General features: G+C 44.1%; 1 protein-coding gene across 1 annotated transcript in view; it reads left to right on the top strand.

The window, feature by feature from the left end:
- Positions 1 to 19,441, top strand: part of LOC126184988 (uncharacterized) — a 253,943-nt gene that overhangs the window by 84,666 nt on the left and 149,836 nt on the right. Inside the window, exon 3 of the mRNA XM_049927697.1 lies at positions 15,094 to 15,255. Coding sequence (XP_049783654.1) covers positions 15,094 to 15,255 — 162 coding nt within the window. The remainder of the gene's footprint in view (positions 1 to 15,093; positions 15,256 to 19,441) is intronic.

Here is a 19,441-nt window from a genome sequence, read left to right as displayed (position 1 = left end):
ATTGCTGGTGGCAGGACCTGCCCCCGAACAACCTGTGGATCAGGATCTTCTGCCTCAGGCTGAATGCCGTTCCACGCTGTCGGCCGCTGGCTCTCAGCAGTCGTTGAGTTGAGAGCAACCGAGGTGAGATTCTTCCCTTTCCTGTCCACCCTCTGTCAAGTATCCATTGGAATATCCATGGCATTAGAGCCAATTGGAATGAATTGTCGATCCTCTTACGATACTACTTGCCAGTCATCTTCTGTCTTCAGGAAACAAAGCTGCGTCCCCACGATCGCTTTGTTTTCCCTCATTTTCAGTCAGTCCGATTTGATCTCCCCTCCGTTGATGGCACTCCAGCACATCAGGGAGTTATGATTCCTCTCCATGATACTGTCCATTATCACCCAATCCCCTTAAACAGTTCCTTCCAAGCTGTTGCTGTCCGTCTTTCACTTTCTGGATACACCTTCTCTCTTCGTACCATATACATTCCATCGTCCACACCGATGGCAAGAGCTGATCTCCTTCATCTCCTTGGTCACTTCCTGCCCCCCCCTATTTGCTGGTTCGGGACTTCAGTGCCCACCACCCGCTTTGTGGATCTCCGCGTCCTTGTCCGCGAGTCTCTGTATTGATTGACCTCTTCCACCAAGCAGGTCTTGTTTACCTCTACACTGGGGAACCTACATTTTTGTCTGCCTCCACGATGAACTTCTCTCATTTGGAACTTTCGGTCGGTACTGTTAAGCTAGCTCGGCATTATGAATGGTTCGCTCTTGCTGATACACACTCGTGTGACTATTTTCCATGTGTCCTTCAATTGCATCCACAACTGCCATCTATGCTCCCGAGACACTGGAAGTTTGCCCAAGTCGATTGGATGCTTTTTTCTTCTCTAGCGACATTAAATGACCGTCACTTTCCTAGCGTCGATGATCAGGTCACTCATGTTACAAAAGTTATTCTTACAGCTGCGGAACGTTCAGTACCTCGCACCTCAGATTTGCCCCGGCACCCCCCAGTTCCTTGGTGGAACGAGGCATGTCGTGACGCAATATGTGAGCGGTGACGTGCTCTTCGCATTTTCCGCCAGCATCCTCCTTTGGCCAACTGTATCCACTATAAGCAGTTACGTGCACGATGCCGTCGCTTCATCAGTGATAGCAAGAAGGCAAGCTGGGACTTCTTTACTAGCTCTTTATCACCTTCATTCCCTCCTCAGAAGTTTGGAGTCACATTCGCCGGTTATCTGGCTCGCCTAGTTTCTCCCCGATCTCTGGGCTCACTGTCACGCATGATACCTTAGTGGACCCCGTCACAATTTCTAACTCATTGGGTCAACACTTTGCTGAGATTTCGAGCTCTTCAAATTACATGCCAGCCTTTCTCCCGAAGAAATGTGCAGTGGAAGTGCGACTTCTTGCTTTCTCCTCTCACAATAGTGAAAGCTATAATACTGTTTTCTCCATACGGGAACTTCAACACACACTCTCTTCTTCTCGCTCTTCCACCCCAGCGCCAGATGGTGTCCACGTCCAAGTGTTGCTGCATTTATCATACCATTGTCTGCATTACTGTCTTTTTGGCCATCGACATCTTTTAAGTGGCAGTCCTCCCCCACTTTGTCCGCATTGATCTCAACTGTGGACAGTGAGACACATTTTACTTGAGTGCCCCTATTTTACTCCACTATGTGTCTGTCTATAGCTGTCTCCTGATATATCTTCCATTTTAGCAGATGACACGCGCTCAGCCAATTGCGTCCTTGGGTTTATTAGTGTCAGTGAGATGACGTTGGTCATTTGAAGCTCTTTTTGGGGAAAACAACCCACCTTCTATAGTGGTTTTCTAAGCTTTCCTTCTGTTTTTTAGTTTCCCCACTTTTTGAGTTTTGCTCCCATTGCTGCTGATTTCCAATTTTTTTTTAAGCCACAGACCGGGCGCTAATGATGGTAACAGTTTTGCGCCCTAAAACCATAAAAAAAAGAAAGAAATATTGCAGCTATTAATTAAGGTGTGCAAGTGTAACTAAATCTTATTCCACAGGTTACCATAATATACACATTTGTATTATATTCATTATTTAACTCCAGTGTTAAGAACTGATTAAGCATGTTTGCTGTAGTTCTAATTTTTACCATGACAATGTGTTCCTTTAATGCTATAGTGGTGGTGTTAGTAGTAGTAGTAGTAGTAGTAGTAGTACCACAGACAACAGGTATTTTGTTTGGACCACTCTGACGTGGTAGTTTCAACAAATAATGATAAACTTCTACTTAAATACAATTTGAGTGAGATTCAACAATAATTCATTTCTTTAAAGACGCTAATTGATTTGGTTCATTCAGTCATAGATAATGACACAGTTTTAAGAATGGGAACATCTTGGTATAACTGTTGGCTTACCATCAAAATGCAGCTAGAGTCCACATTTGCTATTTATGAAAAAGGGATTAGCTGTTTCTTAAATCTTTTGCCACACACTACTGTGATCAGGTGCAACTGGTTTGATACTGGAGGAAATTTCCTTTGTACGGCATTTGGTACTTAAAGTTTTTGCCCTTGAATAACAGTCTAATATGAATTCAATTAACCTGTCTAATGAAGTAATTGTATTAAGGAATATGCAAAATACCATTCCTAATCACTCAGTTTTTATTGAGCAAATTTTAAAGCAATTTATTACGCATTTCAACGTGATTCGTCATGAGATGAATGCACCATCCGAGAGCTGTTTGAAGAATTAAATGCTGTTAGTGCTCACTTAGATTTAAACACTCTGCTTTTAAGAATTATTGATAGTCTATCGGATGCTAGAATTGATGCTTTTAATTTAAGAACAGCTCTAGAAAGTTGTTCAAATGATTACTTAAACAGTGTACTATTGCATCCAGATCAGTCATTACAGATATTATTGTTAACTGAATGTAAGTTAGATGCAACATCTACTATGATTTGCCCTGTTAATTCTTATAATTTATATGCTTACTACAAGTTAACTAAAACACACTCTTTAACGATTTGAGATGAATTAACTGTTATTGTTTCTATACCCATTCCTACATCAAAGCATAATTTTTAAATGTGTAAAATTTGTACTTACCCTGCCATATGACAACAAGCAGGCCTTCATGTCATGTGTCAGCTGAAGGATTACTTACTAATCAGTATGGATCAAAGGTATTTTTAGTATCTGTAAATGAGCATGATCTGTATACATGCAAACATAGTCATAAGGTAATTTACCCACAATTGTCAGTAATTTTAGATAGTAGTGTATAGCTATGAGAAAGAATTGTTAATTTATAACCCTCAGAGAGATTATCGCCCTACGAAGATAATGTATTTGTATCACCATATTTCTTGAACGATGTTTTGAACGTGCAATTTACTCTTTCAATTCGACTTTTGATGCCACATTTACGTGTACAACTTCTGATACTCTGGATCAACCTTTCACATTCAAATTAAATGATAGTGGATTAATTTTAAAAGCCACTCACTGTGATTTATCATGGGATCTGTTTGATATGCCTTCTGTATTGCCAAATACTTTTCATGCAGCTGGATAGCTCCCATTAAGGAGAATGTTACCAGTCCACTATAACAAATCGTACATACTAACATGTGCAAACCATTCCCTGTCCATTTTTCCCAAGGATAATGATTTAATTATGGATATCCAACTAAATATAATGATTACTAATAATGAGTTACATTTCATTCAAGTAGTAAATAGGATTAAGTCTTTCGAATCTTCAAGTAATATTAATCCATACATAGTTGTCAGTTTTGTGTTCTTCTTACTTTTATTAATTTGTCATGTCTACAGCATATGTTGTGTACCCAGTAGTGATTTTAAAAGCTTGCTCGGCAGTACCAGTCATTACTGTGTCTATAAATGGAGATAAACGTTGCAATGCCTTCTCATGCCACAACTGGTGAAACAGGTTCATGATGTACAGATGCTCTTCTCGAGCCACATTTGGTAACCCCCCTGTGGGTCCGGGGGTTAGAATACGGACTAAAAGGAGTCTCACACTTTTTTGCCTTAATGTGATGGTCCCCCCATCAGGTCTGACCTCCATCTTTCTAAATTTTCCCGAAGAGCGAGCCAATTGGGGAAGGGTGCCGTAAATGGTGCATCGAGTCCATCATCCATTGAGATCTTTTGCCCACTTTCTCGTGCAGTCCCGCTGATTCTCCATCTCTTGGTGAAGACACCTTTTTGGCTGTCGCTTTCTGCGCTGACAATGACCATGGACTCCTTAGCACCTCAAATCCAGCATGGTAGCCAGTCCATTGTGGGGCCGCCATGTACCCTGTTGGTTGTAGCCTCGTGACAACACAGCTATCACTCTGCTGATGTCTGCGCCGTTAACTCCCCACGTATGCCATGGAGTAGATGCCCATCTCCCTGCGCATCAGGACTCCCAGCAATGGCCATCCTGCAAGGTGGCCCTTGCTGAGGCTGGGTGGCACCCGTGGGTAGCCCCTGGTTGGGGTGGGTGGCAGCACAGCGGATGACACACTATGAAGCATAGTACATCATCTCTTGTTGGTGGTCTGCCGCCAGCAGTCTCTAAGTGGGTGAAGTCTAACTTCAGTACTAAGAAATATGACCCCAAATCGTTCCCCTCCCTGGCCACACCATGGGAGGAATGCCAGGCTAAGGATGGCAGTGAAGCTTATTTGCCCCGGTAACTTGTATGTACGAGAGTTGATGGGGGAATCTTCCATGTCCATGAAGCTTTTTTGTGCAGCATTTTGAGGACAAGGAAATAACTGTCTGCAATGTATATCTTCCTCCAGATGGTGTAGTATCCCTGAATGTATTAACTGCACTGATTGATCAACTCCCTAAACCTTTCCTACTTTTGGGAGATTTTAACGCCCATAACCCCTTGTGGGATGGCACCGTGCTTACTGTCAAAGGCAGATGTGTCGAACTTTACTATCTCAGTTCAACCTCTGCCTCTTAAATAATGGGGCTCCCACACATTTCAGTGTGGTTCATGGTAGTTAATCGGCCATTGATTTATCAATTTGCAGCCCAGGACTTCTTCCATCTGTCCACCATAACATCAATGTGATGGTTGAGCAGGTGACTACAACAGTTGTTTCTGGGGCAGAAAACGCGATCCCTCACTCTTTAGGGTGCCCCTGGTGTAAGGCAGTTCATTGGTGGTCGTTGGAAGTCACTGAAGCAATTGAGGAGTGCCAGTGAGCTCTACAGCGGCATAAGCAGCACCATTCGCTGGAGCACCTCATAGCCTTTAAATGGCTCCGTGCCCGCGTTCGCCAACTTATCAAATGACGGAAGCGGAAGTGTTGGGAGAGATATGTATCGAACATTGTGTGCAAGACATCACCTTCCCTAGTCTGGGCACAGATCAAACGTGTTTTCGGGTACCAGACCCCAACAGCTGTTCCAGGTGTTACCATAAATGGCGTGTTATCTACCGAGGCAAACGGGATTGCCGAGCACTTTGATGAGCACTGTGCTGGAGCCTCTGCATCGGAGAATTACCCCCTAGCTTTTCGCACTCTCAGACAGCAGCTGGAAGGGAAAGTCCTCTCGTTCACTACACGCCACAGTGAATCCTATAACGCCCCATTTACGGAGTGGGAGCTCCTCAGTGCCCTTGCACATTGCCACGACATGGCTCCTGGGTCAGATGGGATCCACAGTCAGATGATTAAACATCTCTCATCTGACTACAAGCATCATCTTCAACCCGATCTGGTGCGATGGCATCTTTCCATCACAATGGTGGGAGAGCACCATCATTTCGGTGCTCAGACCCAGTCAAAACCCACTTGATGTGAATAGCTATCAGCTCATCAGCCTTACCAATGTTATTTGTAAGCTGTTAGAATGTATGGTGTGTCGGCAGTTGGGTCAGGTCCTGGAGACGTGATCTACGGGCTCCATGCCAGGACATCTTCTGCCAGGGTCGCTCTGACACTGATAATCTCGTATTTCTCAAGTCTGCCATCCGAACAGCCTTTTCCAGACCCCAACACCTGGTTGCTGTCTTCTTTGATTTTGATAAGTGTATGGCACCACATGGCGACATCATGTCCTTGCCATATTATACAAGTGGGGTCTCCAAAGCCCGCTCCTGATTTTTATCCATAATTTCCTGTCGCTTCATACTTTCCATGTCCAAGATGGTGCCTCCCATAGTTCTCCCCATATCCAGGAGAATGGGGTCTTGCAGGGCTCTGTATTGAGTGTGTCTCTATTTTTAGTGGACTTAAATGGTCTAATTGCAGCTGTAGGGCCATCTGTCTCACCTTCTCTGTATGCAGACAACTTCTGCATTTCATACTGCTTCTCCAGTACAGGTGTTGCTTAGCGGCGCCTACAGGGAGCCATCCACAAGGCGCATTCATGGGCTCTAGCCAACGGTTTCCAGTTTTCGGCCGCCAAATCATGTGTTATGCACTACTGTTAGCGTCGTACCGTTCATCCAGGACCAGAAATGTACCTTAATGATGATCCACTCACTGTAGTGGAGACATATTGATTCTTAGGACTGGTTTTCAATGCCCAGTTGCCTTGTTTCCTCACCTTCGTCGGCTTAAGCAGAAGTGCTGGCAGCACCTCAATGCCATCCGCTGCCTGGGCAACACCAACTGGGGAGCAGATCACTCCACGTGGCTGCAGCTCTACAGAGCCCTTGTTCAATACCATCTTGACTATGGGAGTCTGGTTTATGGTTTGGTGGCGCCCTCAGCATTGCGTTTACTCAACCCAGTCCACCACTATATTGTTTGACTAGCGACAGGAGCTCTTAGGACGAGTCCAGTGACCAGTGTTTTTGTGGAGGCCGGAGTCCCTCCATTACAGGTTAGGCATGCACAACTGCTGACCAGTTTACACTGCATACATTCATAGTTCTCCTGCGCACCCAAATGGCCATCTGCTTTTCCCACCCACGGCAGTTCACCTCCCACATCGGTGTCCCAGGTCAGGGCTTCCAATTGCAGTTTGTGTCCTATCCCTTCTTTCTGAACTGGAGTCCTTTCCTTTACCACCTATACTTGAGGTCCATTCACGTAGACCTCCATGGCGTACACCCAGGCTGCGACTTCACCTGGATCTTTCACATGGCCCGAAGGACTCGGCTAACACCGCGGCTCTCCGCTGCCACTTCCTCTCGATTCTTAACGTGCACCAAGGCCATGAAGTGGTTTACACCAATGGCTCAATGGCTGATGGTCACGTCGGCTTCACATATGCCCATGGAGGACATCTTGCCCTATGGATGCAGTGTTTTCACTGACGAGCTGGTGGCTGTATCTTGAGCTCCTGAGCACATCCGTTCATGCCCTGGGGAGTCATTTCTTCTGTTTACTGACCCCTTGAGCAGCCTACAAGCTATCGACCAGTGCTACCCTCATCATCCTTTGGTAACAATCATCCAGGAGTCCATCTATGCCCTGGAACGGTCTGGTTGTTCAGTGATGTTTGTCTGGATCCCAGGTCACATCAGAATCCCAGGCAACAAACTTGCTGACAGGCTGGCCAAACAGGCTACTCGGAAACCGCATATGGAGATCAACTTCTCTGAAACTGACCTGCTTTCAGTACTGCACCACAACGTTTTGTGGCTTTGGGAGATGAATTGGCATAACCTCAGCATGCACAACAAACTGCATGCCATTAAGGAGACTACAAATGTGTGGCAGTCCTCCATGCGGGCCTCTTGCAGGGACTCTGTGGTTCTCTGCCGGCTCTGCATTGGCCGCACTTGTGTGACACACAACGTCCTGTGCTGTGATGACCCACCTCAGTGTCAGTGTGGCGCCTGGTTGACAGTGGCCCACAGCATGGTGAGCTGTCCTTCTTTGGTTGCCCTGCGATGGACTCTTCAGTTACCCGACTCACTGCCATTAATTTTAGCTGATGACACCTTATCAGCTAATTTAGTTTTATGTTTTATATGTGATGGTGGGTTTTATCATTCTGTGTAAGTGTTAGTGCCTGTCCTTTGTCCCTCTGTGTTCTCCACTCAAATGCTTTTAGGGTGTGTTTTTTTTTAATGTGTCGCAGAGTGGCTGGCTTTTACTTTTTATTTTTGTGGTTGGCCAGCCATTGTCATCTGCTCTCTTGTTTTTACCCCTTCTACCTGTTTCTTGCTTCTCTCTGGTTTTCTTTTCCTGTTTTGTCCATAGTAATGTTGGTTGTCCTTCTGTTGTTCTTCTGATTCTTCCTTTCTTCTGTTATTATGCTGTACCTCTCCTTTCTTTTCTTCTTTCCGTTGTGTAATTATTTTAATGGCAACAAGGGACCAATGACCTCGCAGTTTGGTCTCTCCCCCCCCCCTTTTTCCTCCCCCTCCTGCCCTCTTTTAAACTAATCACATGTGGTAGCTCATATTCTTTGAGGGGTGTGATGTAATTGTCACAGGATTGGATGCAGCCACACATGTGGTTAAGAATGCGAGTTGACATTATTGTGGAATGGTGACGAACTGCGGTGCAGTAAATGCTGGCCGCAGAGCACCTCCGTGCACATGGTAGTCATGTTGTGTTGAATTGCCTCACTGGCCGCCTGCACAGGCAGAACTGTTTCCAATGCATGTGCTTTTGATGCAGAATTTGTCTTTTTTGGCTCACAATGGAGTCTTGACATCCAAATTTGTCCATGGTAGCACTTCAGACACAGTTATGGCAGAACGGCATAGTGAGCATGTTACTATAAATGTATTTATAGAAATAAAGTGGAGATGGTTAATATCTCGTAGTCCATGTATTTCTGTACCTCATGGTCCCAATGCTCACAATAATCCGGGCAAATACCAAAGGAGGCCCTCAGCCGAGGACATAAACCTCATAACTGCCTTATAGTTCAGTTTCATTGTCTTGCAAAGTTATCTTGGGCTTTCATAGATACTGTGTCTACTATTCTATTCAGTCTAGTTGGTTATCTTTGTAGGAATGACATTATATAGCACCATATGTTGCTGTTTAAATTATTCTGTAATATGTGACCAGTTTGTCAAGGAATTGTTATTCAGCACCTGTTGTAAAAATGTCATGACTACAGAAAAATTTCACGTGAAAAGAACATTTCAAAATCATAAAAAAAATAAGCCACACTTACAGTTTGTGTTAATAGCAAGAATTACAATATACATAAAAAAGAACACAATGTCAAAAACCACAAAGTAAAAATTGGCTTCTCTCTAACTAAAAACTACAACAAAAACTAATACATAGCATAAAGTATAATAATGATCCATATTCAGACTCTGAAATGTACAGAATAACATGCCAGGAGTGCTCCATGTTCTACCTGGGACAAACAGGTGAAGATTTCAACACCAAGTGTACAGAGCACATTAAGGACTAAACCCATCAGCAATAGCACCACCACATGCACACAGTACAAGAAACCCATTTGGAAGAGTGGAGCAAAATGACAAAGTTGCCCATTGACTAAATAAAGGTCATAAAATGGATCTTACTGGAACAACTGGAGATATATTCACATTACAAAACATATGGAAAGCTGAAAACTTAATCAGTAAATTTCTTCAGCTGCTTTGACAGTATACGTAAATATAATAAGGACACACACAAATATTTACCATTGTAAATATATATATAAGCAGGTAATGATCCACATTATTAAGAGGTAATGATCCACATTATTAAGATAAACACCCTCTCTATGAAAGTATACATACTCTGTGGATGACCTGTAATGGAAGGGAAAACCCTCTTGTTTTCTACACGCCACAGTGAACCCTATAATGCCCCATTTACAGAGTGGGAACTCCTCAACACCCTTGCACATTGCCCCGGCACAACTCCTGCACCGGATTGGATCCACAGTCAGATAATTAAATATCTCTCGTCTGACTACAAGTGACATCTTCTCGTCATCTTCAACCGGATCTGGTGCAGTGGCATCTTTCCATCACAATGGTGGGAGATCACTATCATTCCAGTGCTCTAACCCAGTCAAAACCCACTTGATGTGGATAGCTACCAGCCCATCAGCCTCACCAACTTTATTTGTAAGCTGCTGGAACGTATGGTGTGTCAGCAGTTGGGTTGGCTCCTAGAATCACATGGCCTACTGGCTCCATGTCAGGGTGGCTTCTGCCAGTGTCGCTCTACCACTGATAATCTTGAGTTCCTCGAGTCTGCCATCCGAACAGCCTTTTCCAGATGCCAACATCTGGTTGCCTACCTTTTTGACTTATGTAAAGCATATGATACAATGTGGCAACTTCACATCCTTGCTACATTGTATGAGTGGGGTCTCTCAGGCCCGCTCCCAATTTTTATCCAAAACTTCCTGTCGCTCCATACTTTCCATGTCCAAGTTGGTTACCTAGCAGTATGGTCCCTCCCCCATCTTTTAAACCAACAAGCCACAAAGGACATGGCCATGCAGACTTGCAACCTCAAATTCAACACTGTGATTGTGAAATCACCCAGTGTCATGGTAGCATCTCTGTGTCCTCCTCCTCCAGCTGTGCAACAAGCTAGCAAATTTCTGGCACATTGTTGGATGGAGGGACGTAAAAGGACTTCATGAGAGTATTCTTTCTGTTATTTCTGACCTGCTGCACGTGTAGCAGATGATTCTGCAACCAATAATGTTAGATCCAGCAACGAGGAATTACAGCTGCTCTTGAAATGGCAGTGTCCACTTGTTTTCTGTGCCCAGGAAACAAAATTTTATGCTCACGACCACTTTGACCTCTCACATTTCTTTCTGGTCTGCTTTGATCTTCTCCATGAGGACGGCATTCCATCCCATGAGGGAGTCATGGTGCTCATCTGGGATGATATTCATAGTCAAACCATCTCATTGAACACCCGGCTGCAAGCTGTTGCAGTCAGCATTTTCCTTCCTCACTTCAGCTTTTATCTTTGTCCTGTCTACATCCCTCCATCATCCAGTGTCACCAGGACAGACTTTCTTAAGCTTACTGGGAAACTCCCTCACCCATTTTTGCTGCTCGGAGAGTTTAATGTGCACTGTCCCCTTTGGGGCTCTCGCAGAATCTCTTGGGTGACCTCAATCAGCTCAACCTCATTTGCACTAATGCTGAAGCACCCACATTACTTTCAGACTCCACACACACCTATTCCCATTTGGATCTCTCGTTCTGCACTGCCCAGTTTGCCCATCATCTCAAGTGACCTTTTCTCTCTGACATGCACTTGAGCAACCATTTCCCAAGTGCTGTTCGTTCGCTGACTCCCACCACTCCAACGTGAAAGCCCAATTGGCCGCTATCTAAGGCCAACTGGAGACTTTGCTCCTCTTTGGTGAACTTTGATGATCATTTTGCCAGTTGTGAAGCCAAGGTAGAATACCTTACAAACATTATCGTTAGTCGCAGAACATTCCATTCTTTGCACTTCACCTTTACCACACCATGTTCCTGTCCTGTGGTAAACTGAGGCATACTGTGACGCAATTCATGCATGGAGACATGCTCCCAGCATTTTTCATCATCGTTTTACAATGTTGAACTGCGTTCATTATAAACAGTTGCATTTGCAGTGTCATCGCATTCTTAAGGATAGCAAGAAAGCTAGTTGGATTTCATTTACTAGTTCTTTTAACAGTTCCACTCCCTCTTTGGCCATGTGGGCCAAACACTGATGGCTCTCTGGACCAAGGTTCATTCCCCAATTTCTGGCCTGACCATAGTGGATGATGTTATTTTGAACCCTATTGCTATTGCAGAGATTTTGAGCTACACCCACTGTCACCATGCCTTCCTGCATCAGAAGTGAGTGGAGGAGTCTAAGGTGATACCCATCCTCTCAGAATCATGAATGCTACAATATTGCCTTTACTATGTGACATCTAGATCATGCTCTTACATCATCCCAATCTTTTGCCCCAGGGCCAGACAATGTTTCCACTTGGATTTTGCAGTGCCTTTCTTTTGCAGGCAAGCAGTTTCTCCTTTGTACATACAGTCACATCTGGGTGCGTTGCGTGTTTTCCAGATGCTGGCTTGAAGCCATTGTCATACCAGTGTCTAATCCTTGTAAGGACTAACACCTTCCTTCTATCTACCACCCCATTTCTGTCACCAGCTGCGTTTGCAGGGTAATTGAATGTATGATTCATGCCTGGCTGGTTTGGGGCTCGAGTCTTGCAATCTACTAACCATTGCACAATGTGGATTTAGACATACCATTCTACAGTTGACCATCGCATCACTTTGTCAACCCATGTCAGGAACAATTTTCTTTGGTGATACCAGACCACCAAGCGAGGTGGCGCAGTGGTTAGACACTGGAGTCACATTTGGGAGGACGACGGTTCAATCCCGCGTCCGGCCATCCTGATTTAGGTTTTTCATGATTTCCCTAAATTGCTCCAGACAAATGCTTTGAAAGGTCATGGCCGACTTACTTCCCCGTCCTTCTCTAATCCAAAAAGAGACCGATGACCTCGCTGTCTGGTCTCCTTCCCCAACCCAACAGAAAAAACAGAAATACCAGACCGCGCCTGCTGCAGGACTGGTATCCTCCATACTCTCTACACATGGGGCTTCCATGGCTGCCTGCCCTATCTCCTTCAGGAATTTTTAAAAGACACAGTTTTCAAGGTACGTGTGGGTTCCACCTTGTGAGATGCCTTTATCCGGGAAAATAGTGCCACAGAGCTCTGTCCTGAGCATCGTCTGCTTTGCTATCACCATTAACCCTATAATAGTCTGTCTCCCATCGGGTATCTCCAGCTCCCTTTTTGTTGACTATTTTGTGATCTATTGCAGTTCTCCACAAAGTTGCATAAAAAGTTCTCGGTTTACTTGCCGCGTCAAATTTGGATAAAATCCCAAGCTTTCGATGACTACCTCCGTCATCTTCGTCAGGGGTAAAACTGACTGTCGTGGACCGGTGAGGCTTCCGCTTTTATAAGCAGTGGACGGCTTCTCATTGGCTGGATGACGTCACGGTGAAACCGATGCGTACTGAGGTGGCGGCCTCTATATCCACAGAGTTGTCCCCTGGAGTGGCATCTTCAGTGATGTTTAGATTGTCTTTACTCATGGAGCATTGACGATGGCTTTCACTTTTCTACTGACAAAACCGTTTATATGAATTTCCGGTAGTGCAATGGGTTTCTTCCACCATCTTTACGTCATGGGCCTGTCTTTAATTTGCTGAAACTATGAAATTCCTGGGGCTCATGCTCGATAGGAAACTTTCTTGGTCCTCCCACGTGTCTTACCTGGCCGCCTGCTGTACACAGTCCCTCAATGGCCTACATGTCCTCAGCCATACTTCCAGGGGAGCAGATCAGACCACATACCTCCCTCCTCCATTTGTACTAGTCCTTGTCCATTTGAAACTAGACTATGGGTGTTTTGTTTATGCATCTGCATGTCCATCCATCGTATGTTGTCTCAATACTTTCAACCATCGTGGCATCTGTTTTGCCACTGGTGCCTTTTACACTAGCCCAGTTGAGGGTCTGTATGCAGAAGCTGCTGAAATGCCGCTGCCGGACTGCTGTGATTTGCTCCTCAACAGATATGCCTGCCATTTGTTTTCAATGCCTGGACTCCCATCCTAAGCCCCCTTTGACTGCCAGTATGGGGCACGTTCCTCTTCTCTGTTACCTCCTGGAGTTCACTTTCAGCTACTGCTCTGGCAGCTTAACTTCACACTACCTGCCACTTTCCCAATGGGTGTGAACCCTTTATCACCTTGGCTTCATGCAGTGGTCCATGTTCACCTTGGACTTCATTCCCTTCATAAGGACACTAGTCCAGATTCAGTCTATCACACTGTAAGTTTCTCAACCTGCACACAGAACTTAGCAATAATACATTTGTATACATTGATGACTATCGGACTGACCGTGGTGTCGGGAGTGCCTTCGTTATTGGCACTGACCTTTCTCGGCATCGGCTTCTGGAATGCTGCTCAGTATTTACAGCATAGCTCTTCACCCTGTATGAGGCCACACAGTGCATACGGCAACACAAGCTTTTAAGTTATGTCATCTGCTTCGATTCTCTCATTGCTCTTCAGAGCCTCTGTGTGGCGTACACAGTCCATCCCTTAGTGCAATGGGTCAAAGAAAAAGCTTGCACTTGCTCACTCTTGAGGGAGCCACTGTGATGTTTGTGTGGTTCCTGTTCATGTTGACTGATGGGAAATGAAGCTGCTATCGCTGCTGCCAAGGGTGCAGTCCTCTTACCTTGGCCCAATAGTTCTTCCATTTCTTCCCATGATCTCTGTTTTGCTGTCTGTTATCAGGTGATGTCACTTTGGTGTATTGGGAACTGTTGTTTCAGTCATTGCCTTTTGTTAAATGGTGATCCACCACCACTTTGTGCTCATTGTGCTCAACCTGAGACATTTCATCATTACCTGAATGAATGCCCTTTTTTTTAACCACTTACATTGTATTGTATGTTTGCTGTCTGAGTTATCGGCTGTTTTAGCAAACAACATGTGGGCTGTAGACCGCATTTTATTTTTGTCTGTTGTAGCAATATAGTGAAGGTCATTTAATCTTGAGTTCGTGACCTCCCATGTGTCTACAGCGTATTTTGTGGGCCTTTCTCCAAGAGGAAATCCTTGTTTTTTAGCTGTCATTCCTTCCATTGGTTGGACTTAATGTGTACTCACTTTTAATTCCTTTTTTGTCTTCATGTTCTAATGTTCTGATGTGGGCATGTGTGACCTTATTTGTTTTTGCGCCCTAAAACAAAATAAAACAATCCTCTCCCATCCACCTTCTTGGTTTTCTGAATGCAGCTTCGTCCAAAAAGAGGATGTAACAGCTTTGGATGCAGCTAATGATACATACTGTGCTGTTAAAAACAAATTTGTTTGACAGCTGCTTTCCTTTGTTACTTGGCAATACATATTTGAAGCTTGTTTTTGGTTGTATCAAGTTGGAATTATGATTATAAAGAACTTCTACAGCCATTTTATATTGCCTACCTTGGGTCACATTTGCAGATTTCCAGTTTCTGATTATGTATAATGAAAATAGATGTACAGATTAACTAGTAAATTAAATTGCCATTGCCATATATTAATAATGATTTTGTAGTACCTTCAGGAACAATTATAAGACAGTTAGCTGTATTGTTCCAGGATGAAGAGTCAACAGATAATGCTGATGAGAGCTCGTCATCCTCTGAAGAAGAATTGAAACCTATCAGTTCCTTTATCAATAACAGAAGGAAGATGTTGGAAGTAGCATTCTCCGCAGTCAGTGAAGATAAATTAAAAGCAATAGTTCCTCCTTTTCTCAAGGTATGTCTCATTGCTCTGTTATCTATCGTCTCCATGAAAAAATAAAATTTTCTACATAAAGAAGTGTGTTGAGTCTTTGACTAGCATTTATATTGTATGTAAAAGGTTTGCAGTTCTGGTATGAAATTGTCTTAAGTAGGTAAAGTAGAAAATAGTGTCTGTGCAAGAATAATTTGAGTGCATAAAATCAGTAGAGCATATCATTATTATGTTATTCTAGAACGTGTTTTGCAGAAGCAGCATAAGAGGAATTAGACTGCTAACATGTCATGGAAATACACTTTCAAAAAGATTAAGGAGTTGCTGATGTTGCAATGAAAAGTAGCAACATTGAGTGTTGTTATGAAGAAGAAGAAATGGAACAGTCTTTTTTTTATGAGCAAAGCAGTGATTTAATTATGCTCATGAGAAGTGAAAAGTAATTAACAACAGAAATACCCCAGCTCAATTGGCTAAATCTCAATAAAAAGATTTTATAGGAATGTCCAATCTACGACCCCTCAGTCTTTTATCTAAAAACTCCAAATTTGTATACAATAAATGTACAAAAGTTAACGAATGTGAAGGGTACAAAAGCCCAAATTGCTGAAGAAACTGCAGTGTGTAAAAAAACATTTCTTACCAGCAGGGCCATTAGAGGTATTATTTGGTAGAAAGTTAAACATTTACTTGAAACAATATGTTGACACATGCAATACTCACATAGCCAGAAGCTGCTGTGTCGTATTTTCCTCCCTTATTCCTCATCAGAGTGCAAATGTAGAGTTTAAAAGAAGTGTTAAAACACAACAGTGTGAAACAGTATGCATAGTAGACGAGGGTATCATGGACATGCTACATCATTTTCATTGTATCTGAACTGCAATACTTAAATACTAAAGTTCACTGCAGTCACATCAGCTACAAGCCACATTTACACTTCAGTGATGAATAAGTGAAGAACATACAACACAGAATTTTTTTTAAGGGAATAGGACTCCACAAATACTTCATGTGTCAACGTACACTGTTTCAAGCAAATACTTATCATTATACCAATAATACCTCATTTATGATTTTTGTGGTCCTGCTGTGATCATAATTGATTTTACACACTATTGTTTCTTCTGTGACTCATGTTTCTTTATTATGTAGATTCATTAACCTCAGAGTGTAAAATTTTACAGGTAAATGATATTTTAAAATTATTATTTGGTTTTAGTTGTTTGAGCTAGGGCACTTGCCTTGTAAGATGAACAACAGATTTACAAGTTTGTGCTCAATCATCAATGGACAATTGCATTGACAGACAGCAAATTTAGGTCATAAATATACAGGTTACAATGAACCCATCATAGTGTGTGTATAATGAGTCTGTTGGAATTGGAAACTAAAAAATAAAAGTTGTATCACCTGGGAAAACTCAGTATCAGAATTGCATGACAGACATGAACATTTAGACTTGCAGTAAATGTTTTAAAAAATATATGGGTCTTGATTCTGCTACTAGATTATGTTATGTGGGTCCACGATATTTCTTTAAAGCAACTGTGAGATATCTTTAAGTTGTTGCTGCTCATTACTGCTGGTGTCCACATTGCGGTGATCTTATGAAGGCCTTGTCCAGAAGTTACATGTGTGTGACAGACTATTGTCCTAACAGGTGGCAGTAGCATGCCCAAAGCTTCCTTTTGGGAACTGAGATGTGGCCTTCCACACATGTGTGATATTTTAGGCATTGCTGCCAGGCTTCACTGTAGATAGGAGCTGAACCAAAAATTGGTAGCTATTTGAGTCCTCCACTATGACGTGCTATTCTCATTTTCCTTATTGGGCTCTAGTGGCAGCAGGTGCAGTGTTCCAGGCTGTACCTAGCTGGAATCCCAAATGTGTAATGATAGGGTTACCATGTGTGAGAATATTAATCATACTTGGTACATTTATCCGTTACTGTCAGGCGACAGCTGTTGTGGGGGTAAGAACCACCTACCATGATAGTTCAGGAGATATTACGCCATAAACAATGAGATTCATGAAAAGATTTATTACTTCTGTGCTACCAATTCTACTTGCAACATACACTCCTGGAAATGGAAAAAAGAACACATTGACACCGGTGTGTCAGACCCACCATACTTGCTCCGGACACTGCGAGAGGGCTGTACAAGCAATGATCACACGCACGGCACAGCGGACACACCAGGAACCGCGGTGTTGGCCGTCGAATGGCGCTAGCTGTGCAGCATTTGTGCACCGCCGCCGTCAGTGTCAGCCAGTTTGCCGTGGCATACGGAGCTCCATCGCAATCTTTAACACTGGTAGCATGCCGCGACAGCGTGGACGTGAACCGTATGTGCAGTTGACGGACTTTGAGCAAGGGCGTATAGTGGGCATGCGGGAGGCCGGGTAGACGTACCGCCGAATTGCTCAACACGTGGGGCATGAGGTCTCCACAGTACATCGATGTTGTCGCCAGTGGTCGGCGGAAGGTACACGTGCCCGTCGACCTGGGATCGGACCGCAGCGACGCACGGATGCACGCCAAGACCATAGGATCCTACGCAGTGCCGTAGGGGACTGCACCGCCACTTCCCAGCAAATTAGGGACACTGTTGCTCCTGGGGTATCGGCAAGGACCATTCGCAACCGTCTCCATGAAGCTGGGCTACGGTCCCGCACACCGTTAGGCCGTCTTCCGCTCACGCCCCAACATCGTGCAGCCCGCCTCCAGTGGTGTCGCGACAGGCATGAATGGAGGGACGAATGGAGACGTGTCGTCTTCAGCGATGAGAGTCGCTTCTGCCTTGGTGCCAATGATGGTCGTATGGCGCCGTGCAGGTGAGCGCCACAATCAGGACTGCATACGACCGAGGCACACAGGGCCAACACCCGGCATCATGGTGTGGGGAGCGATCTCCTACACTGGCCGTACACCACTGGTGATCGTCGAGGGGACACTGAATAGTGCACGGTACATCCAAACCGTCATCGAACCCATCGTTCTACCATTCCTAGACCGGCAAGGGAACTTGCTGTTCCAACAGGACAATGCACGTCCGCATGTATCCCGTGCCACCCAACGTGCTCTAGAAGGTGTAAGTCAACTACCCTGGCCAGCAAGATCTCCGGATCTGTCCCCCATTGAGCATGTTTGGGACTGGATGAAGCGTCGTCTCACGCGGTCTGCACGTCCAGCACGAACGCTGGTCCAACTGAGGCGCCAGGTGGAAATGGCATGGCAAGCTGTTCCACAGGACTACATCCAGCATCTCTATGATCGTCTCCATGGGAGAATAGCAGCCTGCATTGCTGCGAAAGGTGGATATACACTGTACTAGTGCCGACATTGTGCATGCTCTGTTGCCTGTGTCTATGTGCCTGTGGTTCTGTCAGTGTGATCATGTGATGTATCTGACCCCAGGAATGTGTCAGTAAAGTTTCCCCTTCCTGGGACAATGAATTCACGGTGTTCTTATTTCAATTTCCAGGAGTGTATTTTGGTGACACTATCCATATATGCCGCTGAATGTACCTACACAAATATATCATTGTAAGACATACAGTTCAAGAGATACCGCACTGAGATGAGTGAAAAAATGCCACATCAAGCATGAAGTTTTAATACATACTCCTACAGTTGAGGCCACTTGAGGAAATCTGACACCTGGCAGTGCTTTTGACAGCTTTCAAATGTGAGCTGCAAATGGCTGTGGGTGAAAATGATAGCAGTCTATAGAGCTGTGAAGAGGCATTATATAGAGCAGTTTATAAACTTGTGTTGCAGGCACATGAAGCACTTGAGGCCACCATACAGAAACTTTCAGAGATCGTGTGTCTTGATTTGGATGCTGTACTTATACATTTTGACAACTGTCACTTATGTCAATTCCCAGTTTGAAGATGAACTCACCTAGTTGGAAACCTGAGAAGTTGATATTGTGTCAACTTGCAAAGAAAGTAAAAAGATCATTTGAGGATGCAATTTTTGTCTTTTCATAGAGAACAAAGTATTCTGTGTTAAGACACTGTTATGCTGCTCCAGATTTATCCAGTTAGCTCACACGTGCATGACTGTAGTATTTGTTGCAAAAGACCTGCACTGTGTGACATATTTCAGTTACATATGGCATTCTGCATTGACACAAAATTTCTTATGCTCCTAATTTCTGGAATTCCTAGCAGTTTCCTCAGTTTTGCAGGTGGATGA

Source organism: Schistocerca cancellata, chromosome 4 (assembly GCF_023864275.1).
Source record: "Schistocerca cancellata isolate TAMUIC-IGC-003103 chromosome 4, iqSchCanc2.1, whole genome shotgun sequence".
In the NCBI taxonomy this organism is placed as follows: Eukaryota; Metazoa; Arthropoda; class Insecta; order Orthoptera; family Acrididae; genus Schistocerca; species Schistocerca cancellata.
The sequence above is the reverse complement of the archived record's forward strand: the minus strand, read 5'-3'. Positions and strand labels throughout refer to the sequence as shown.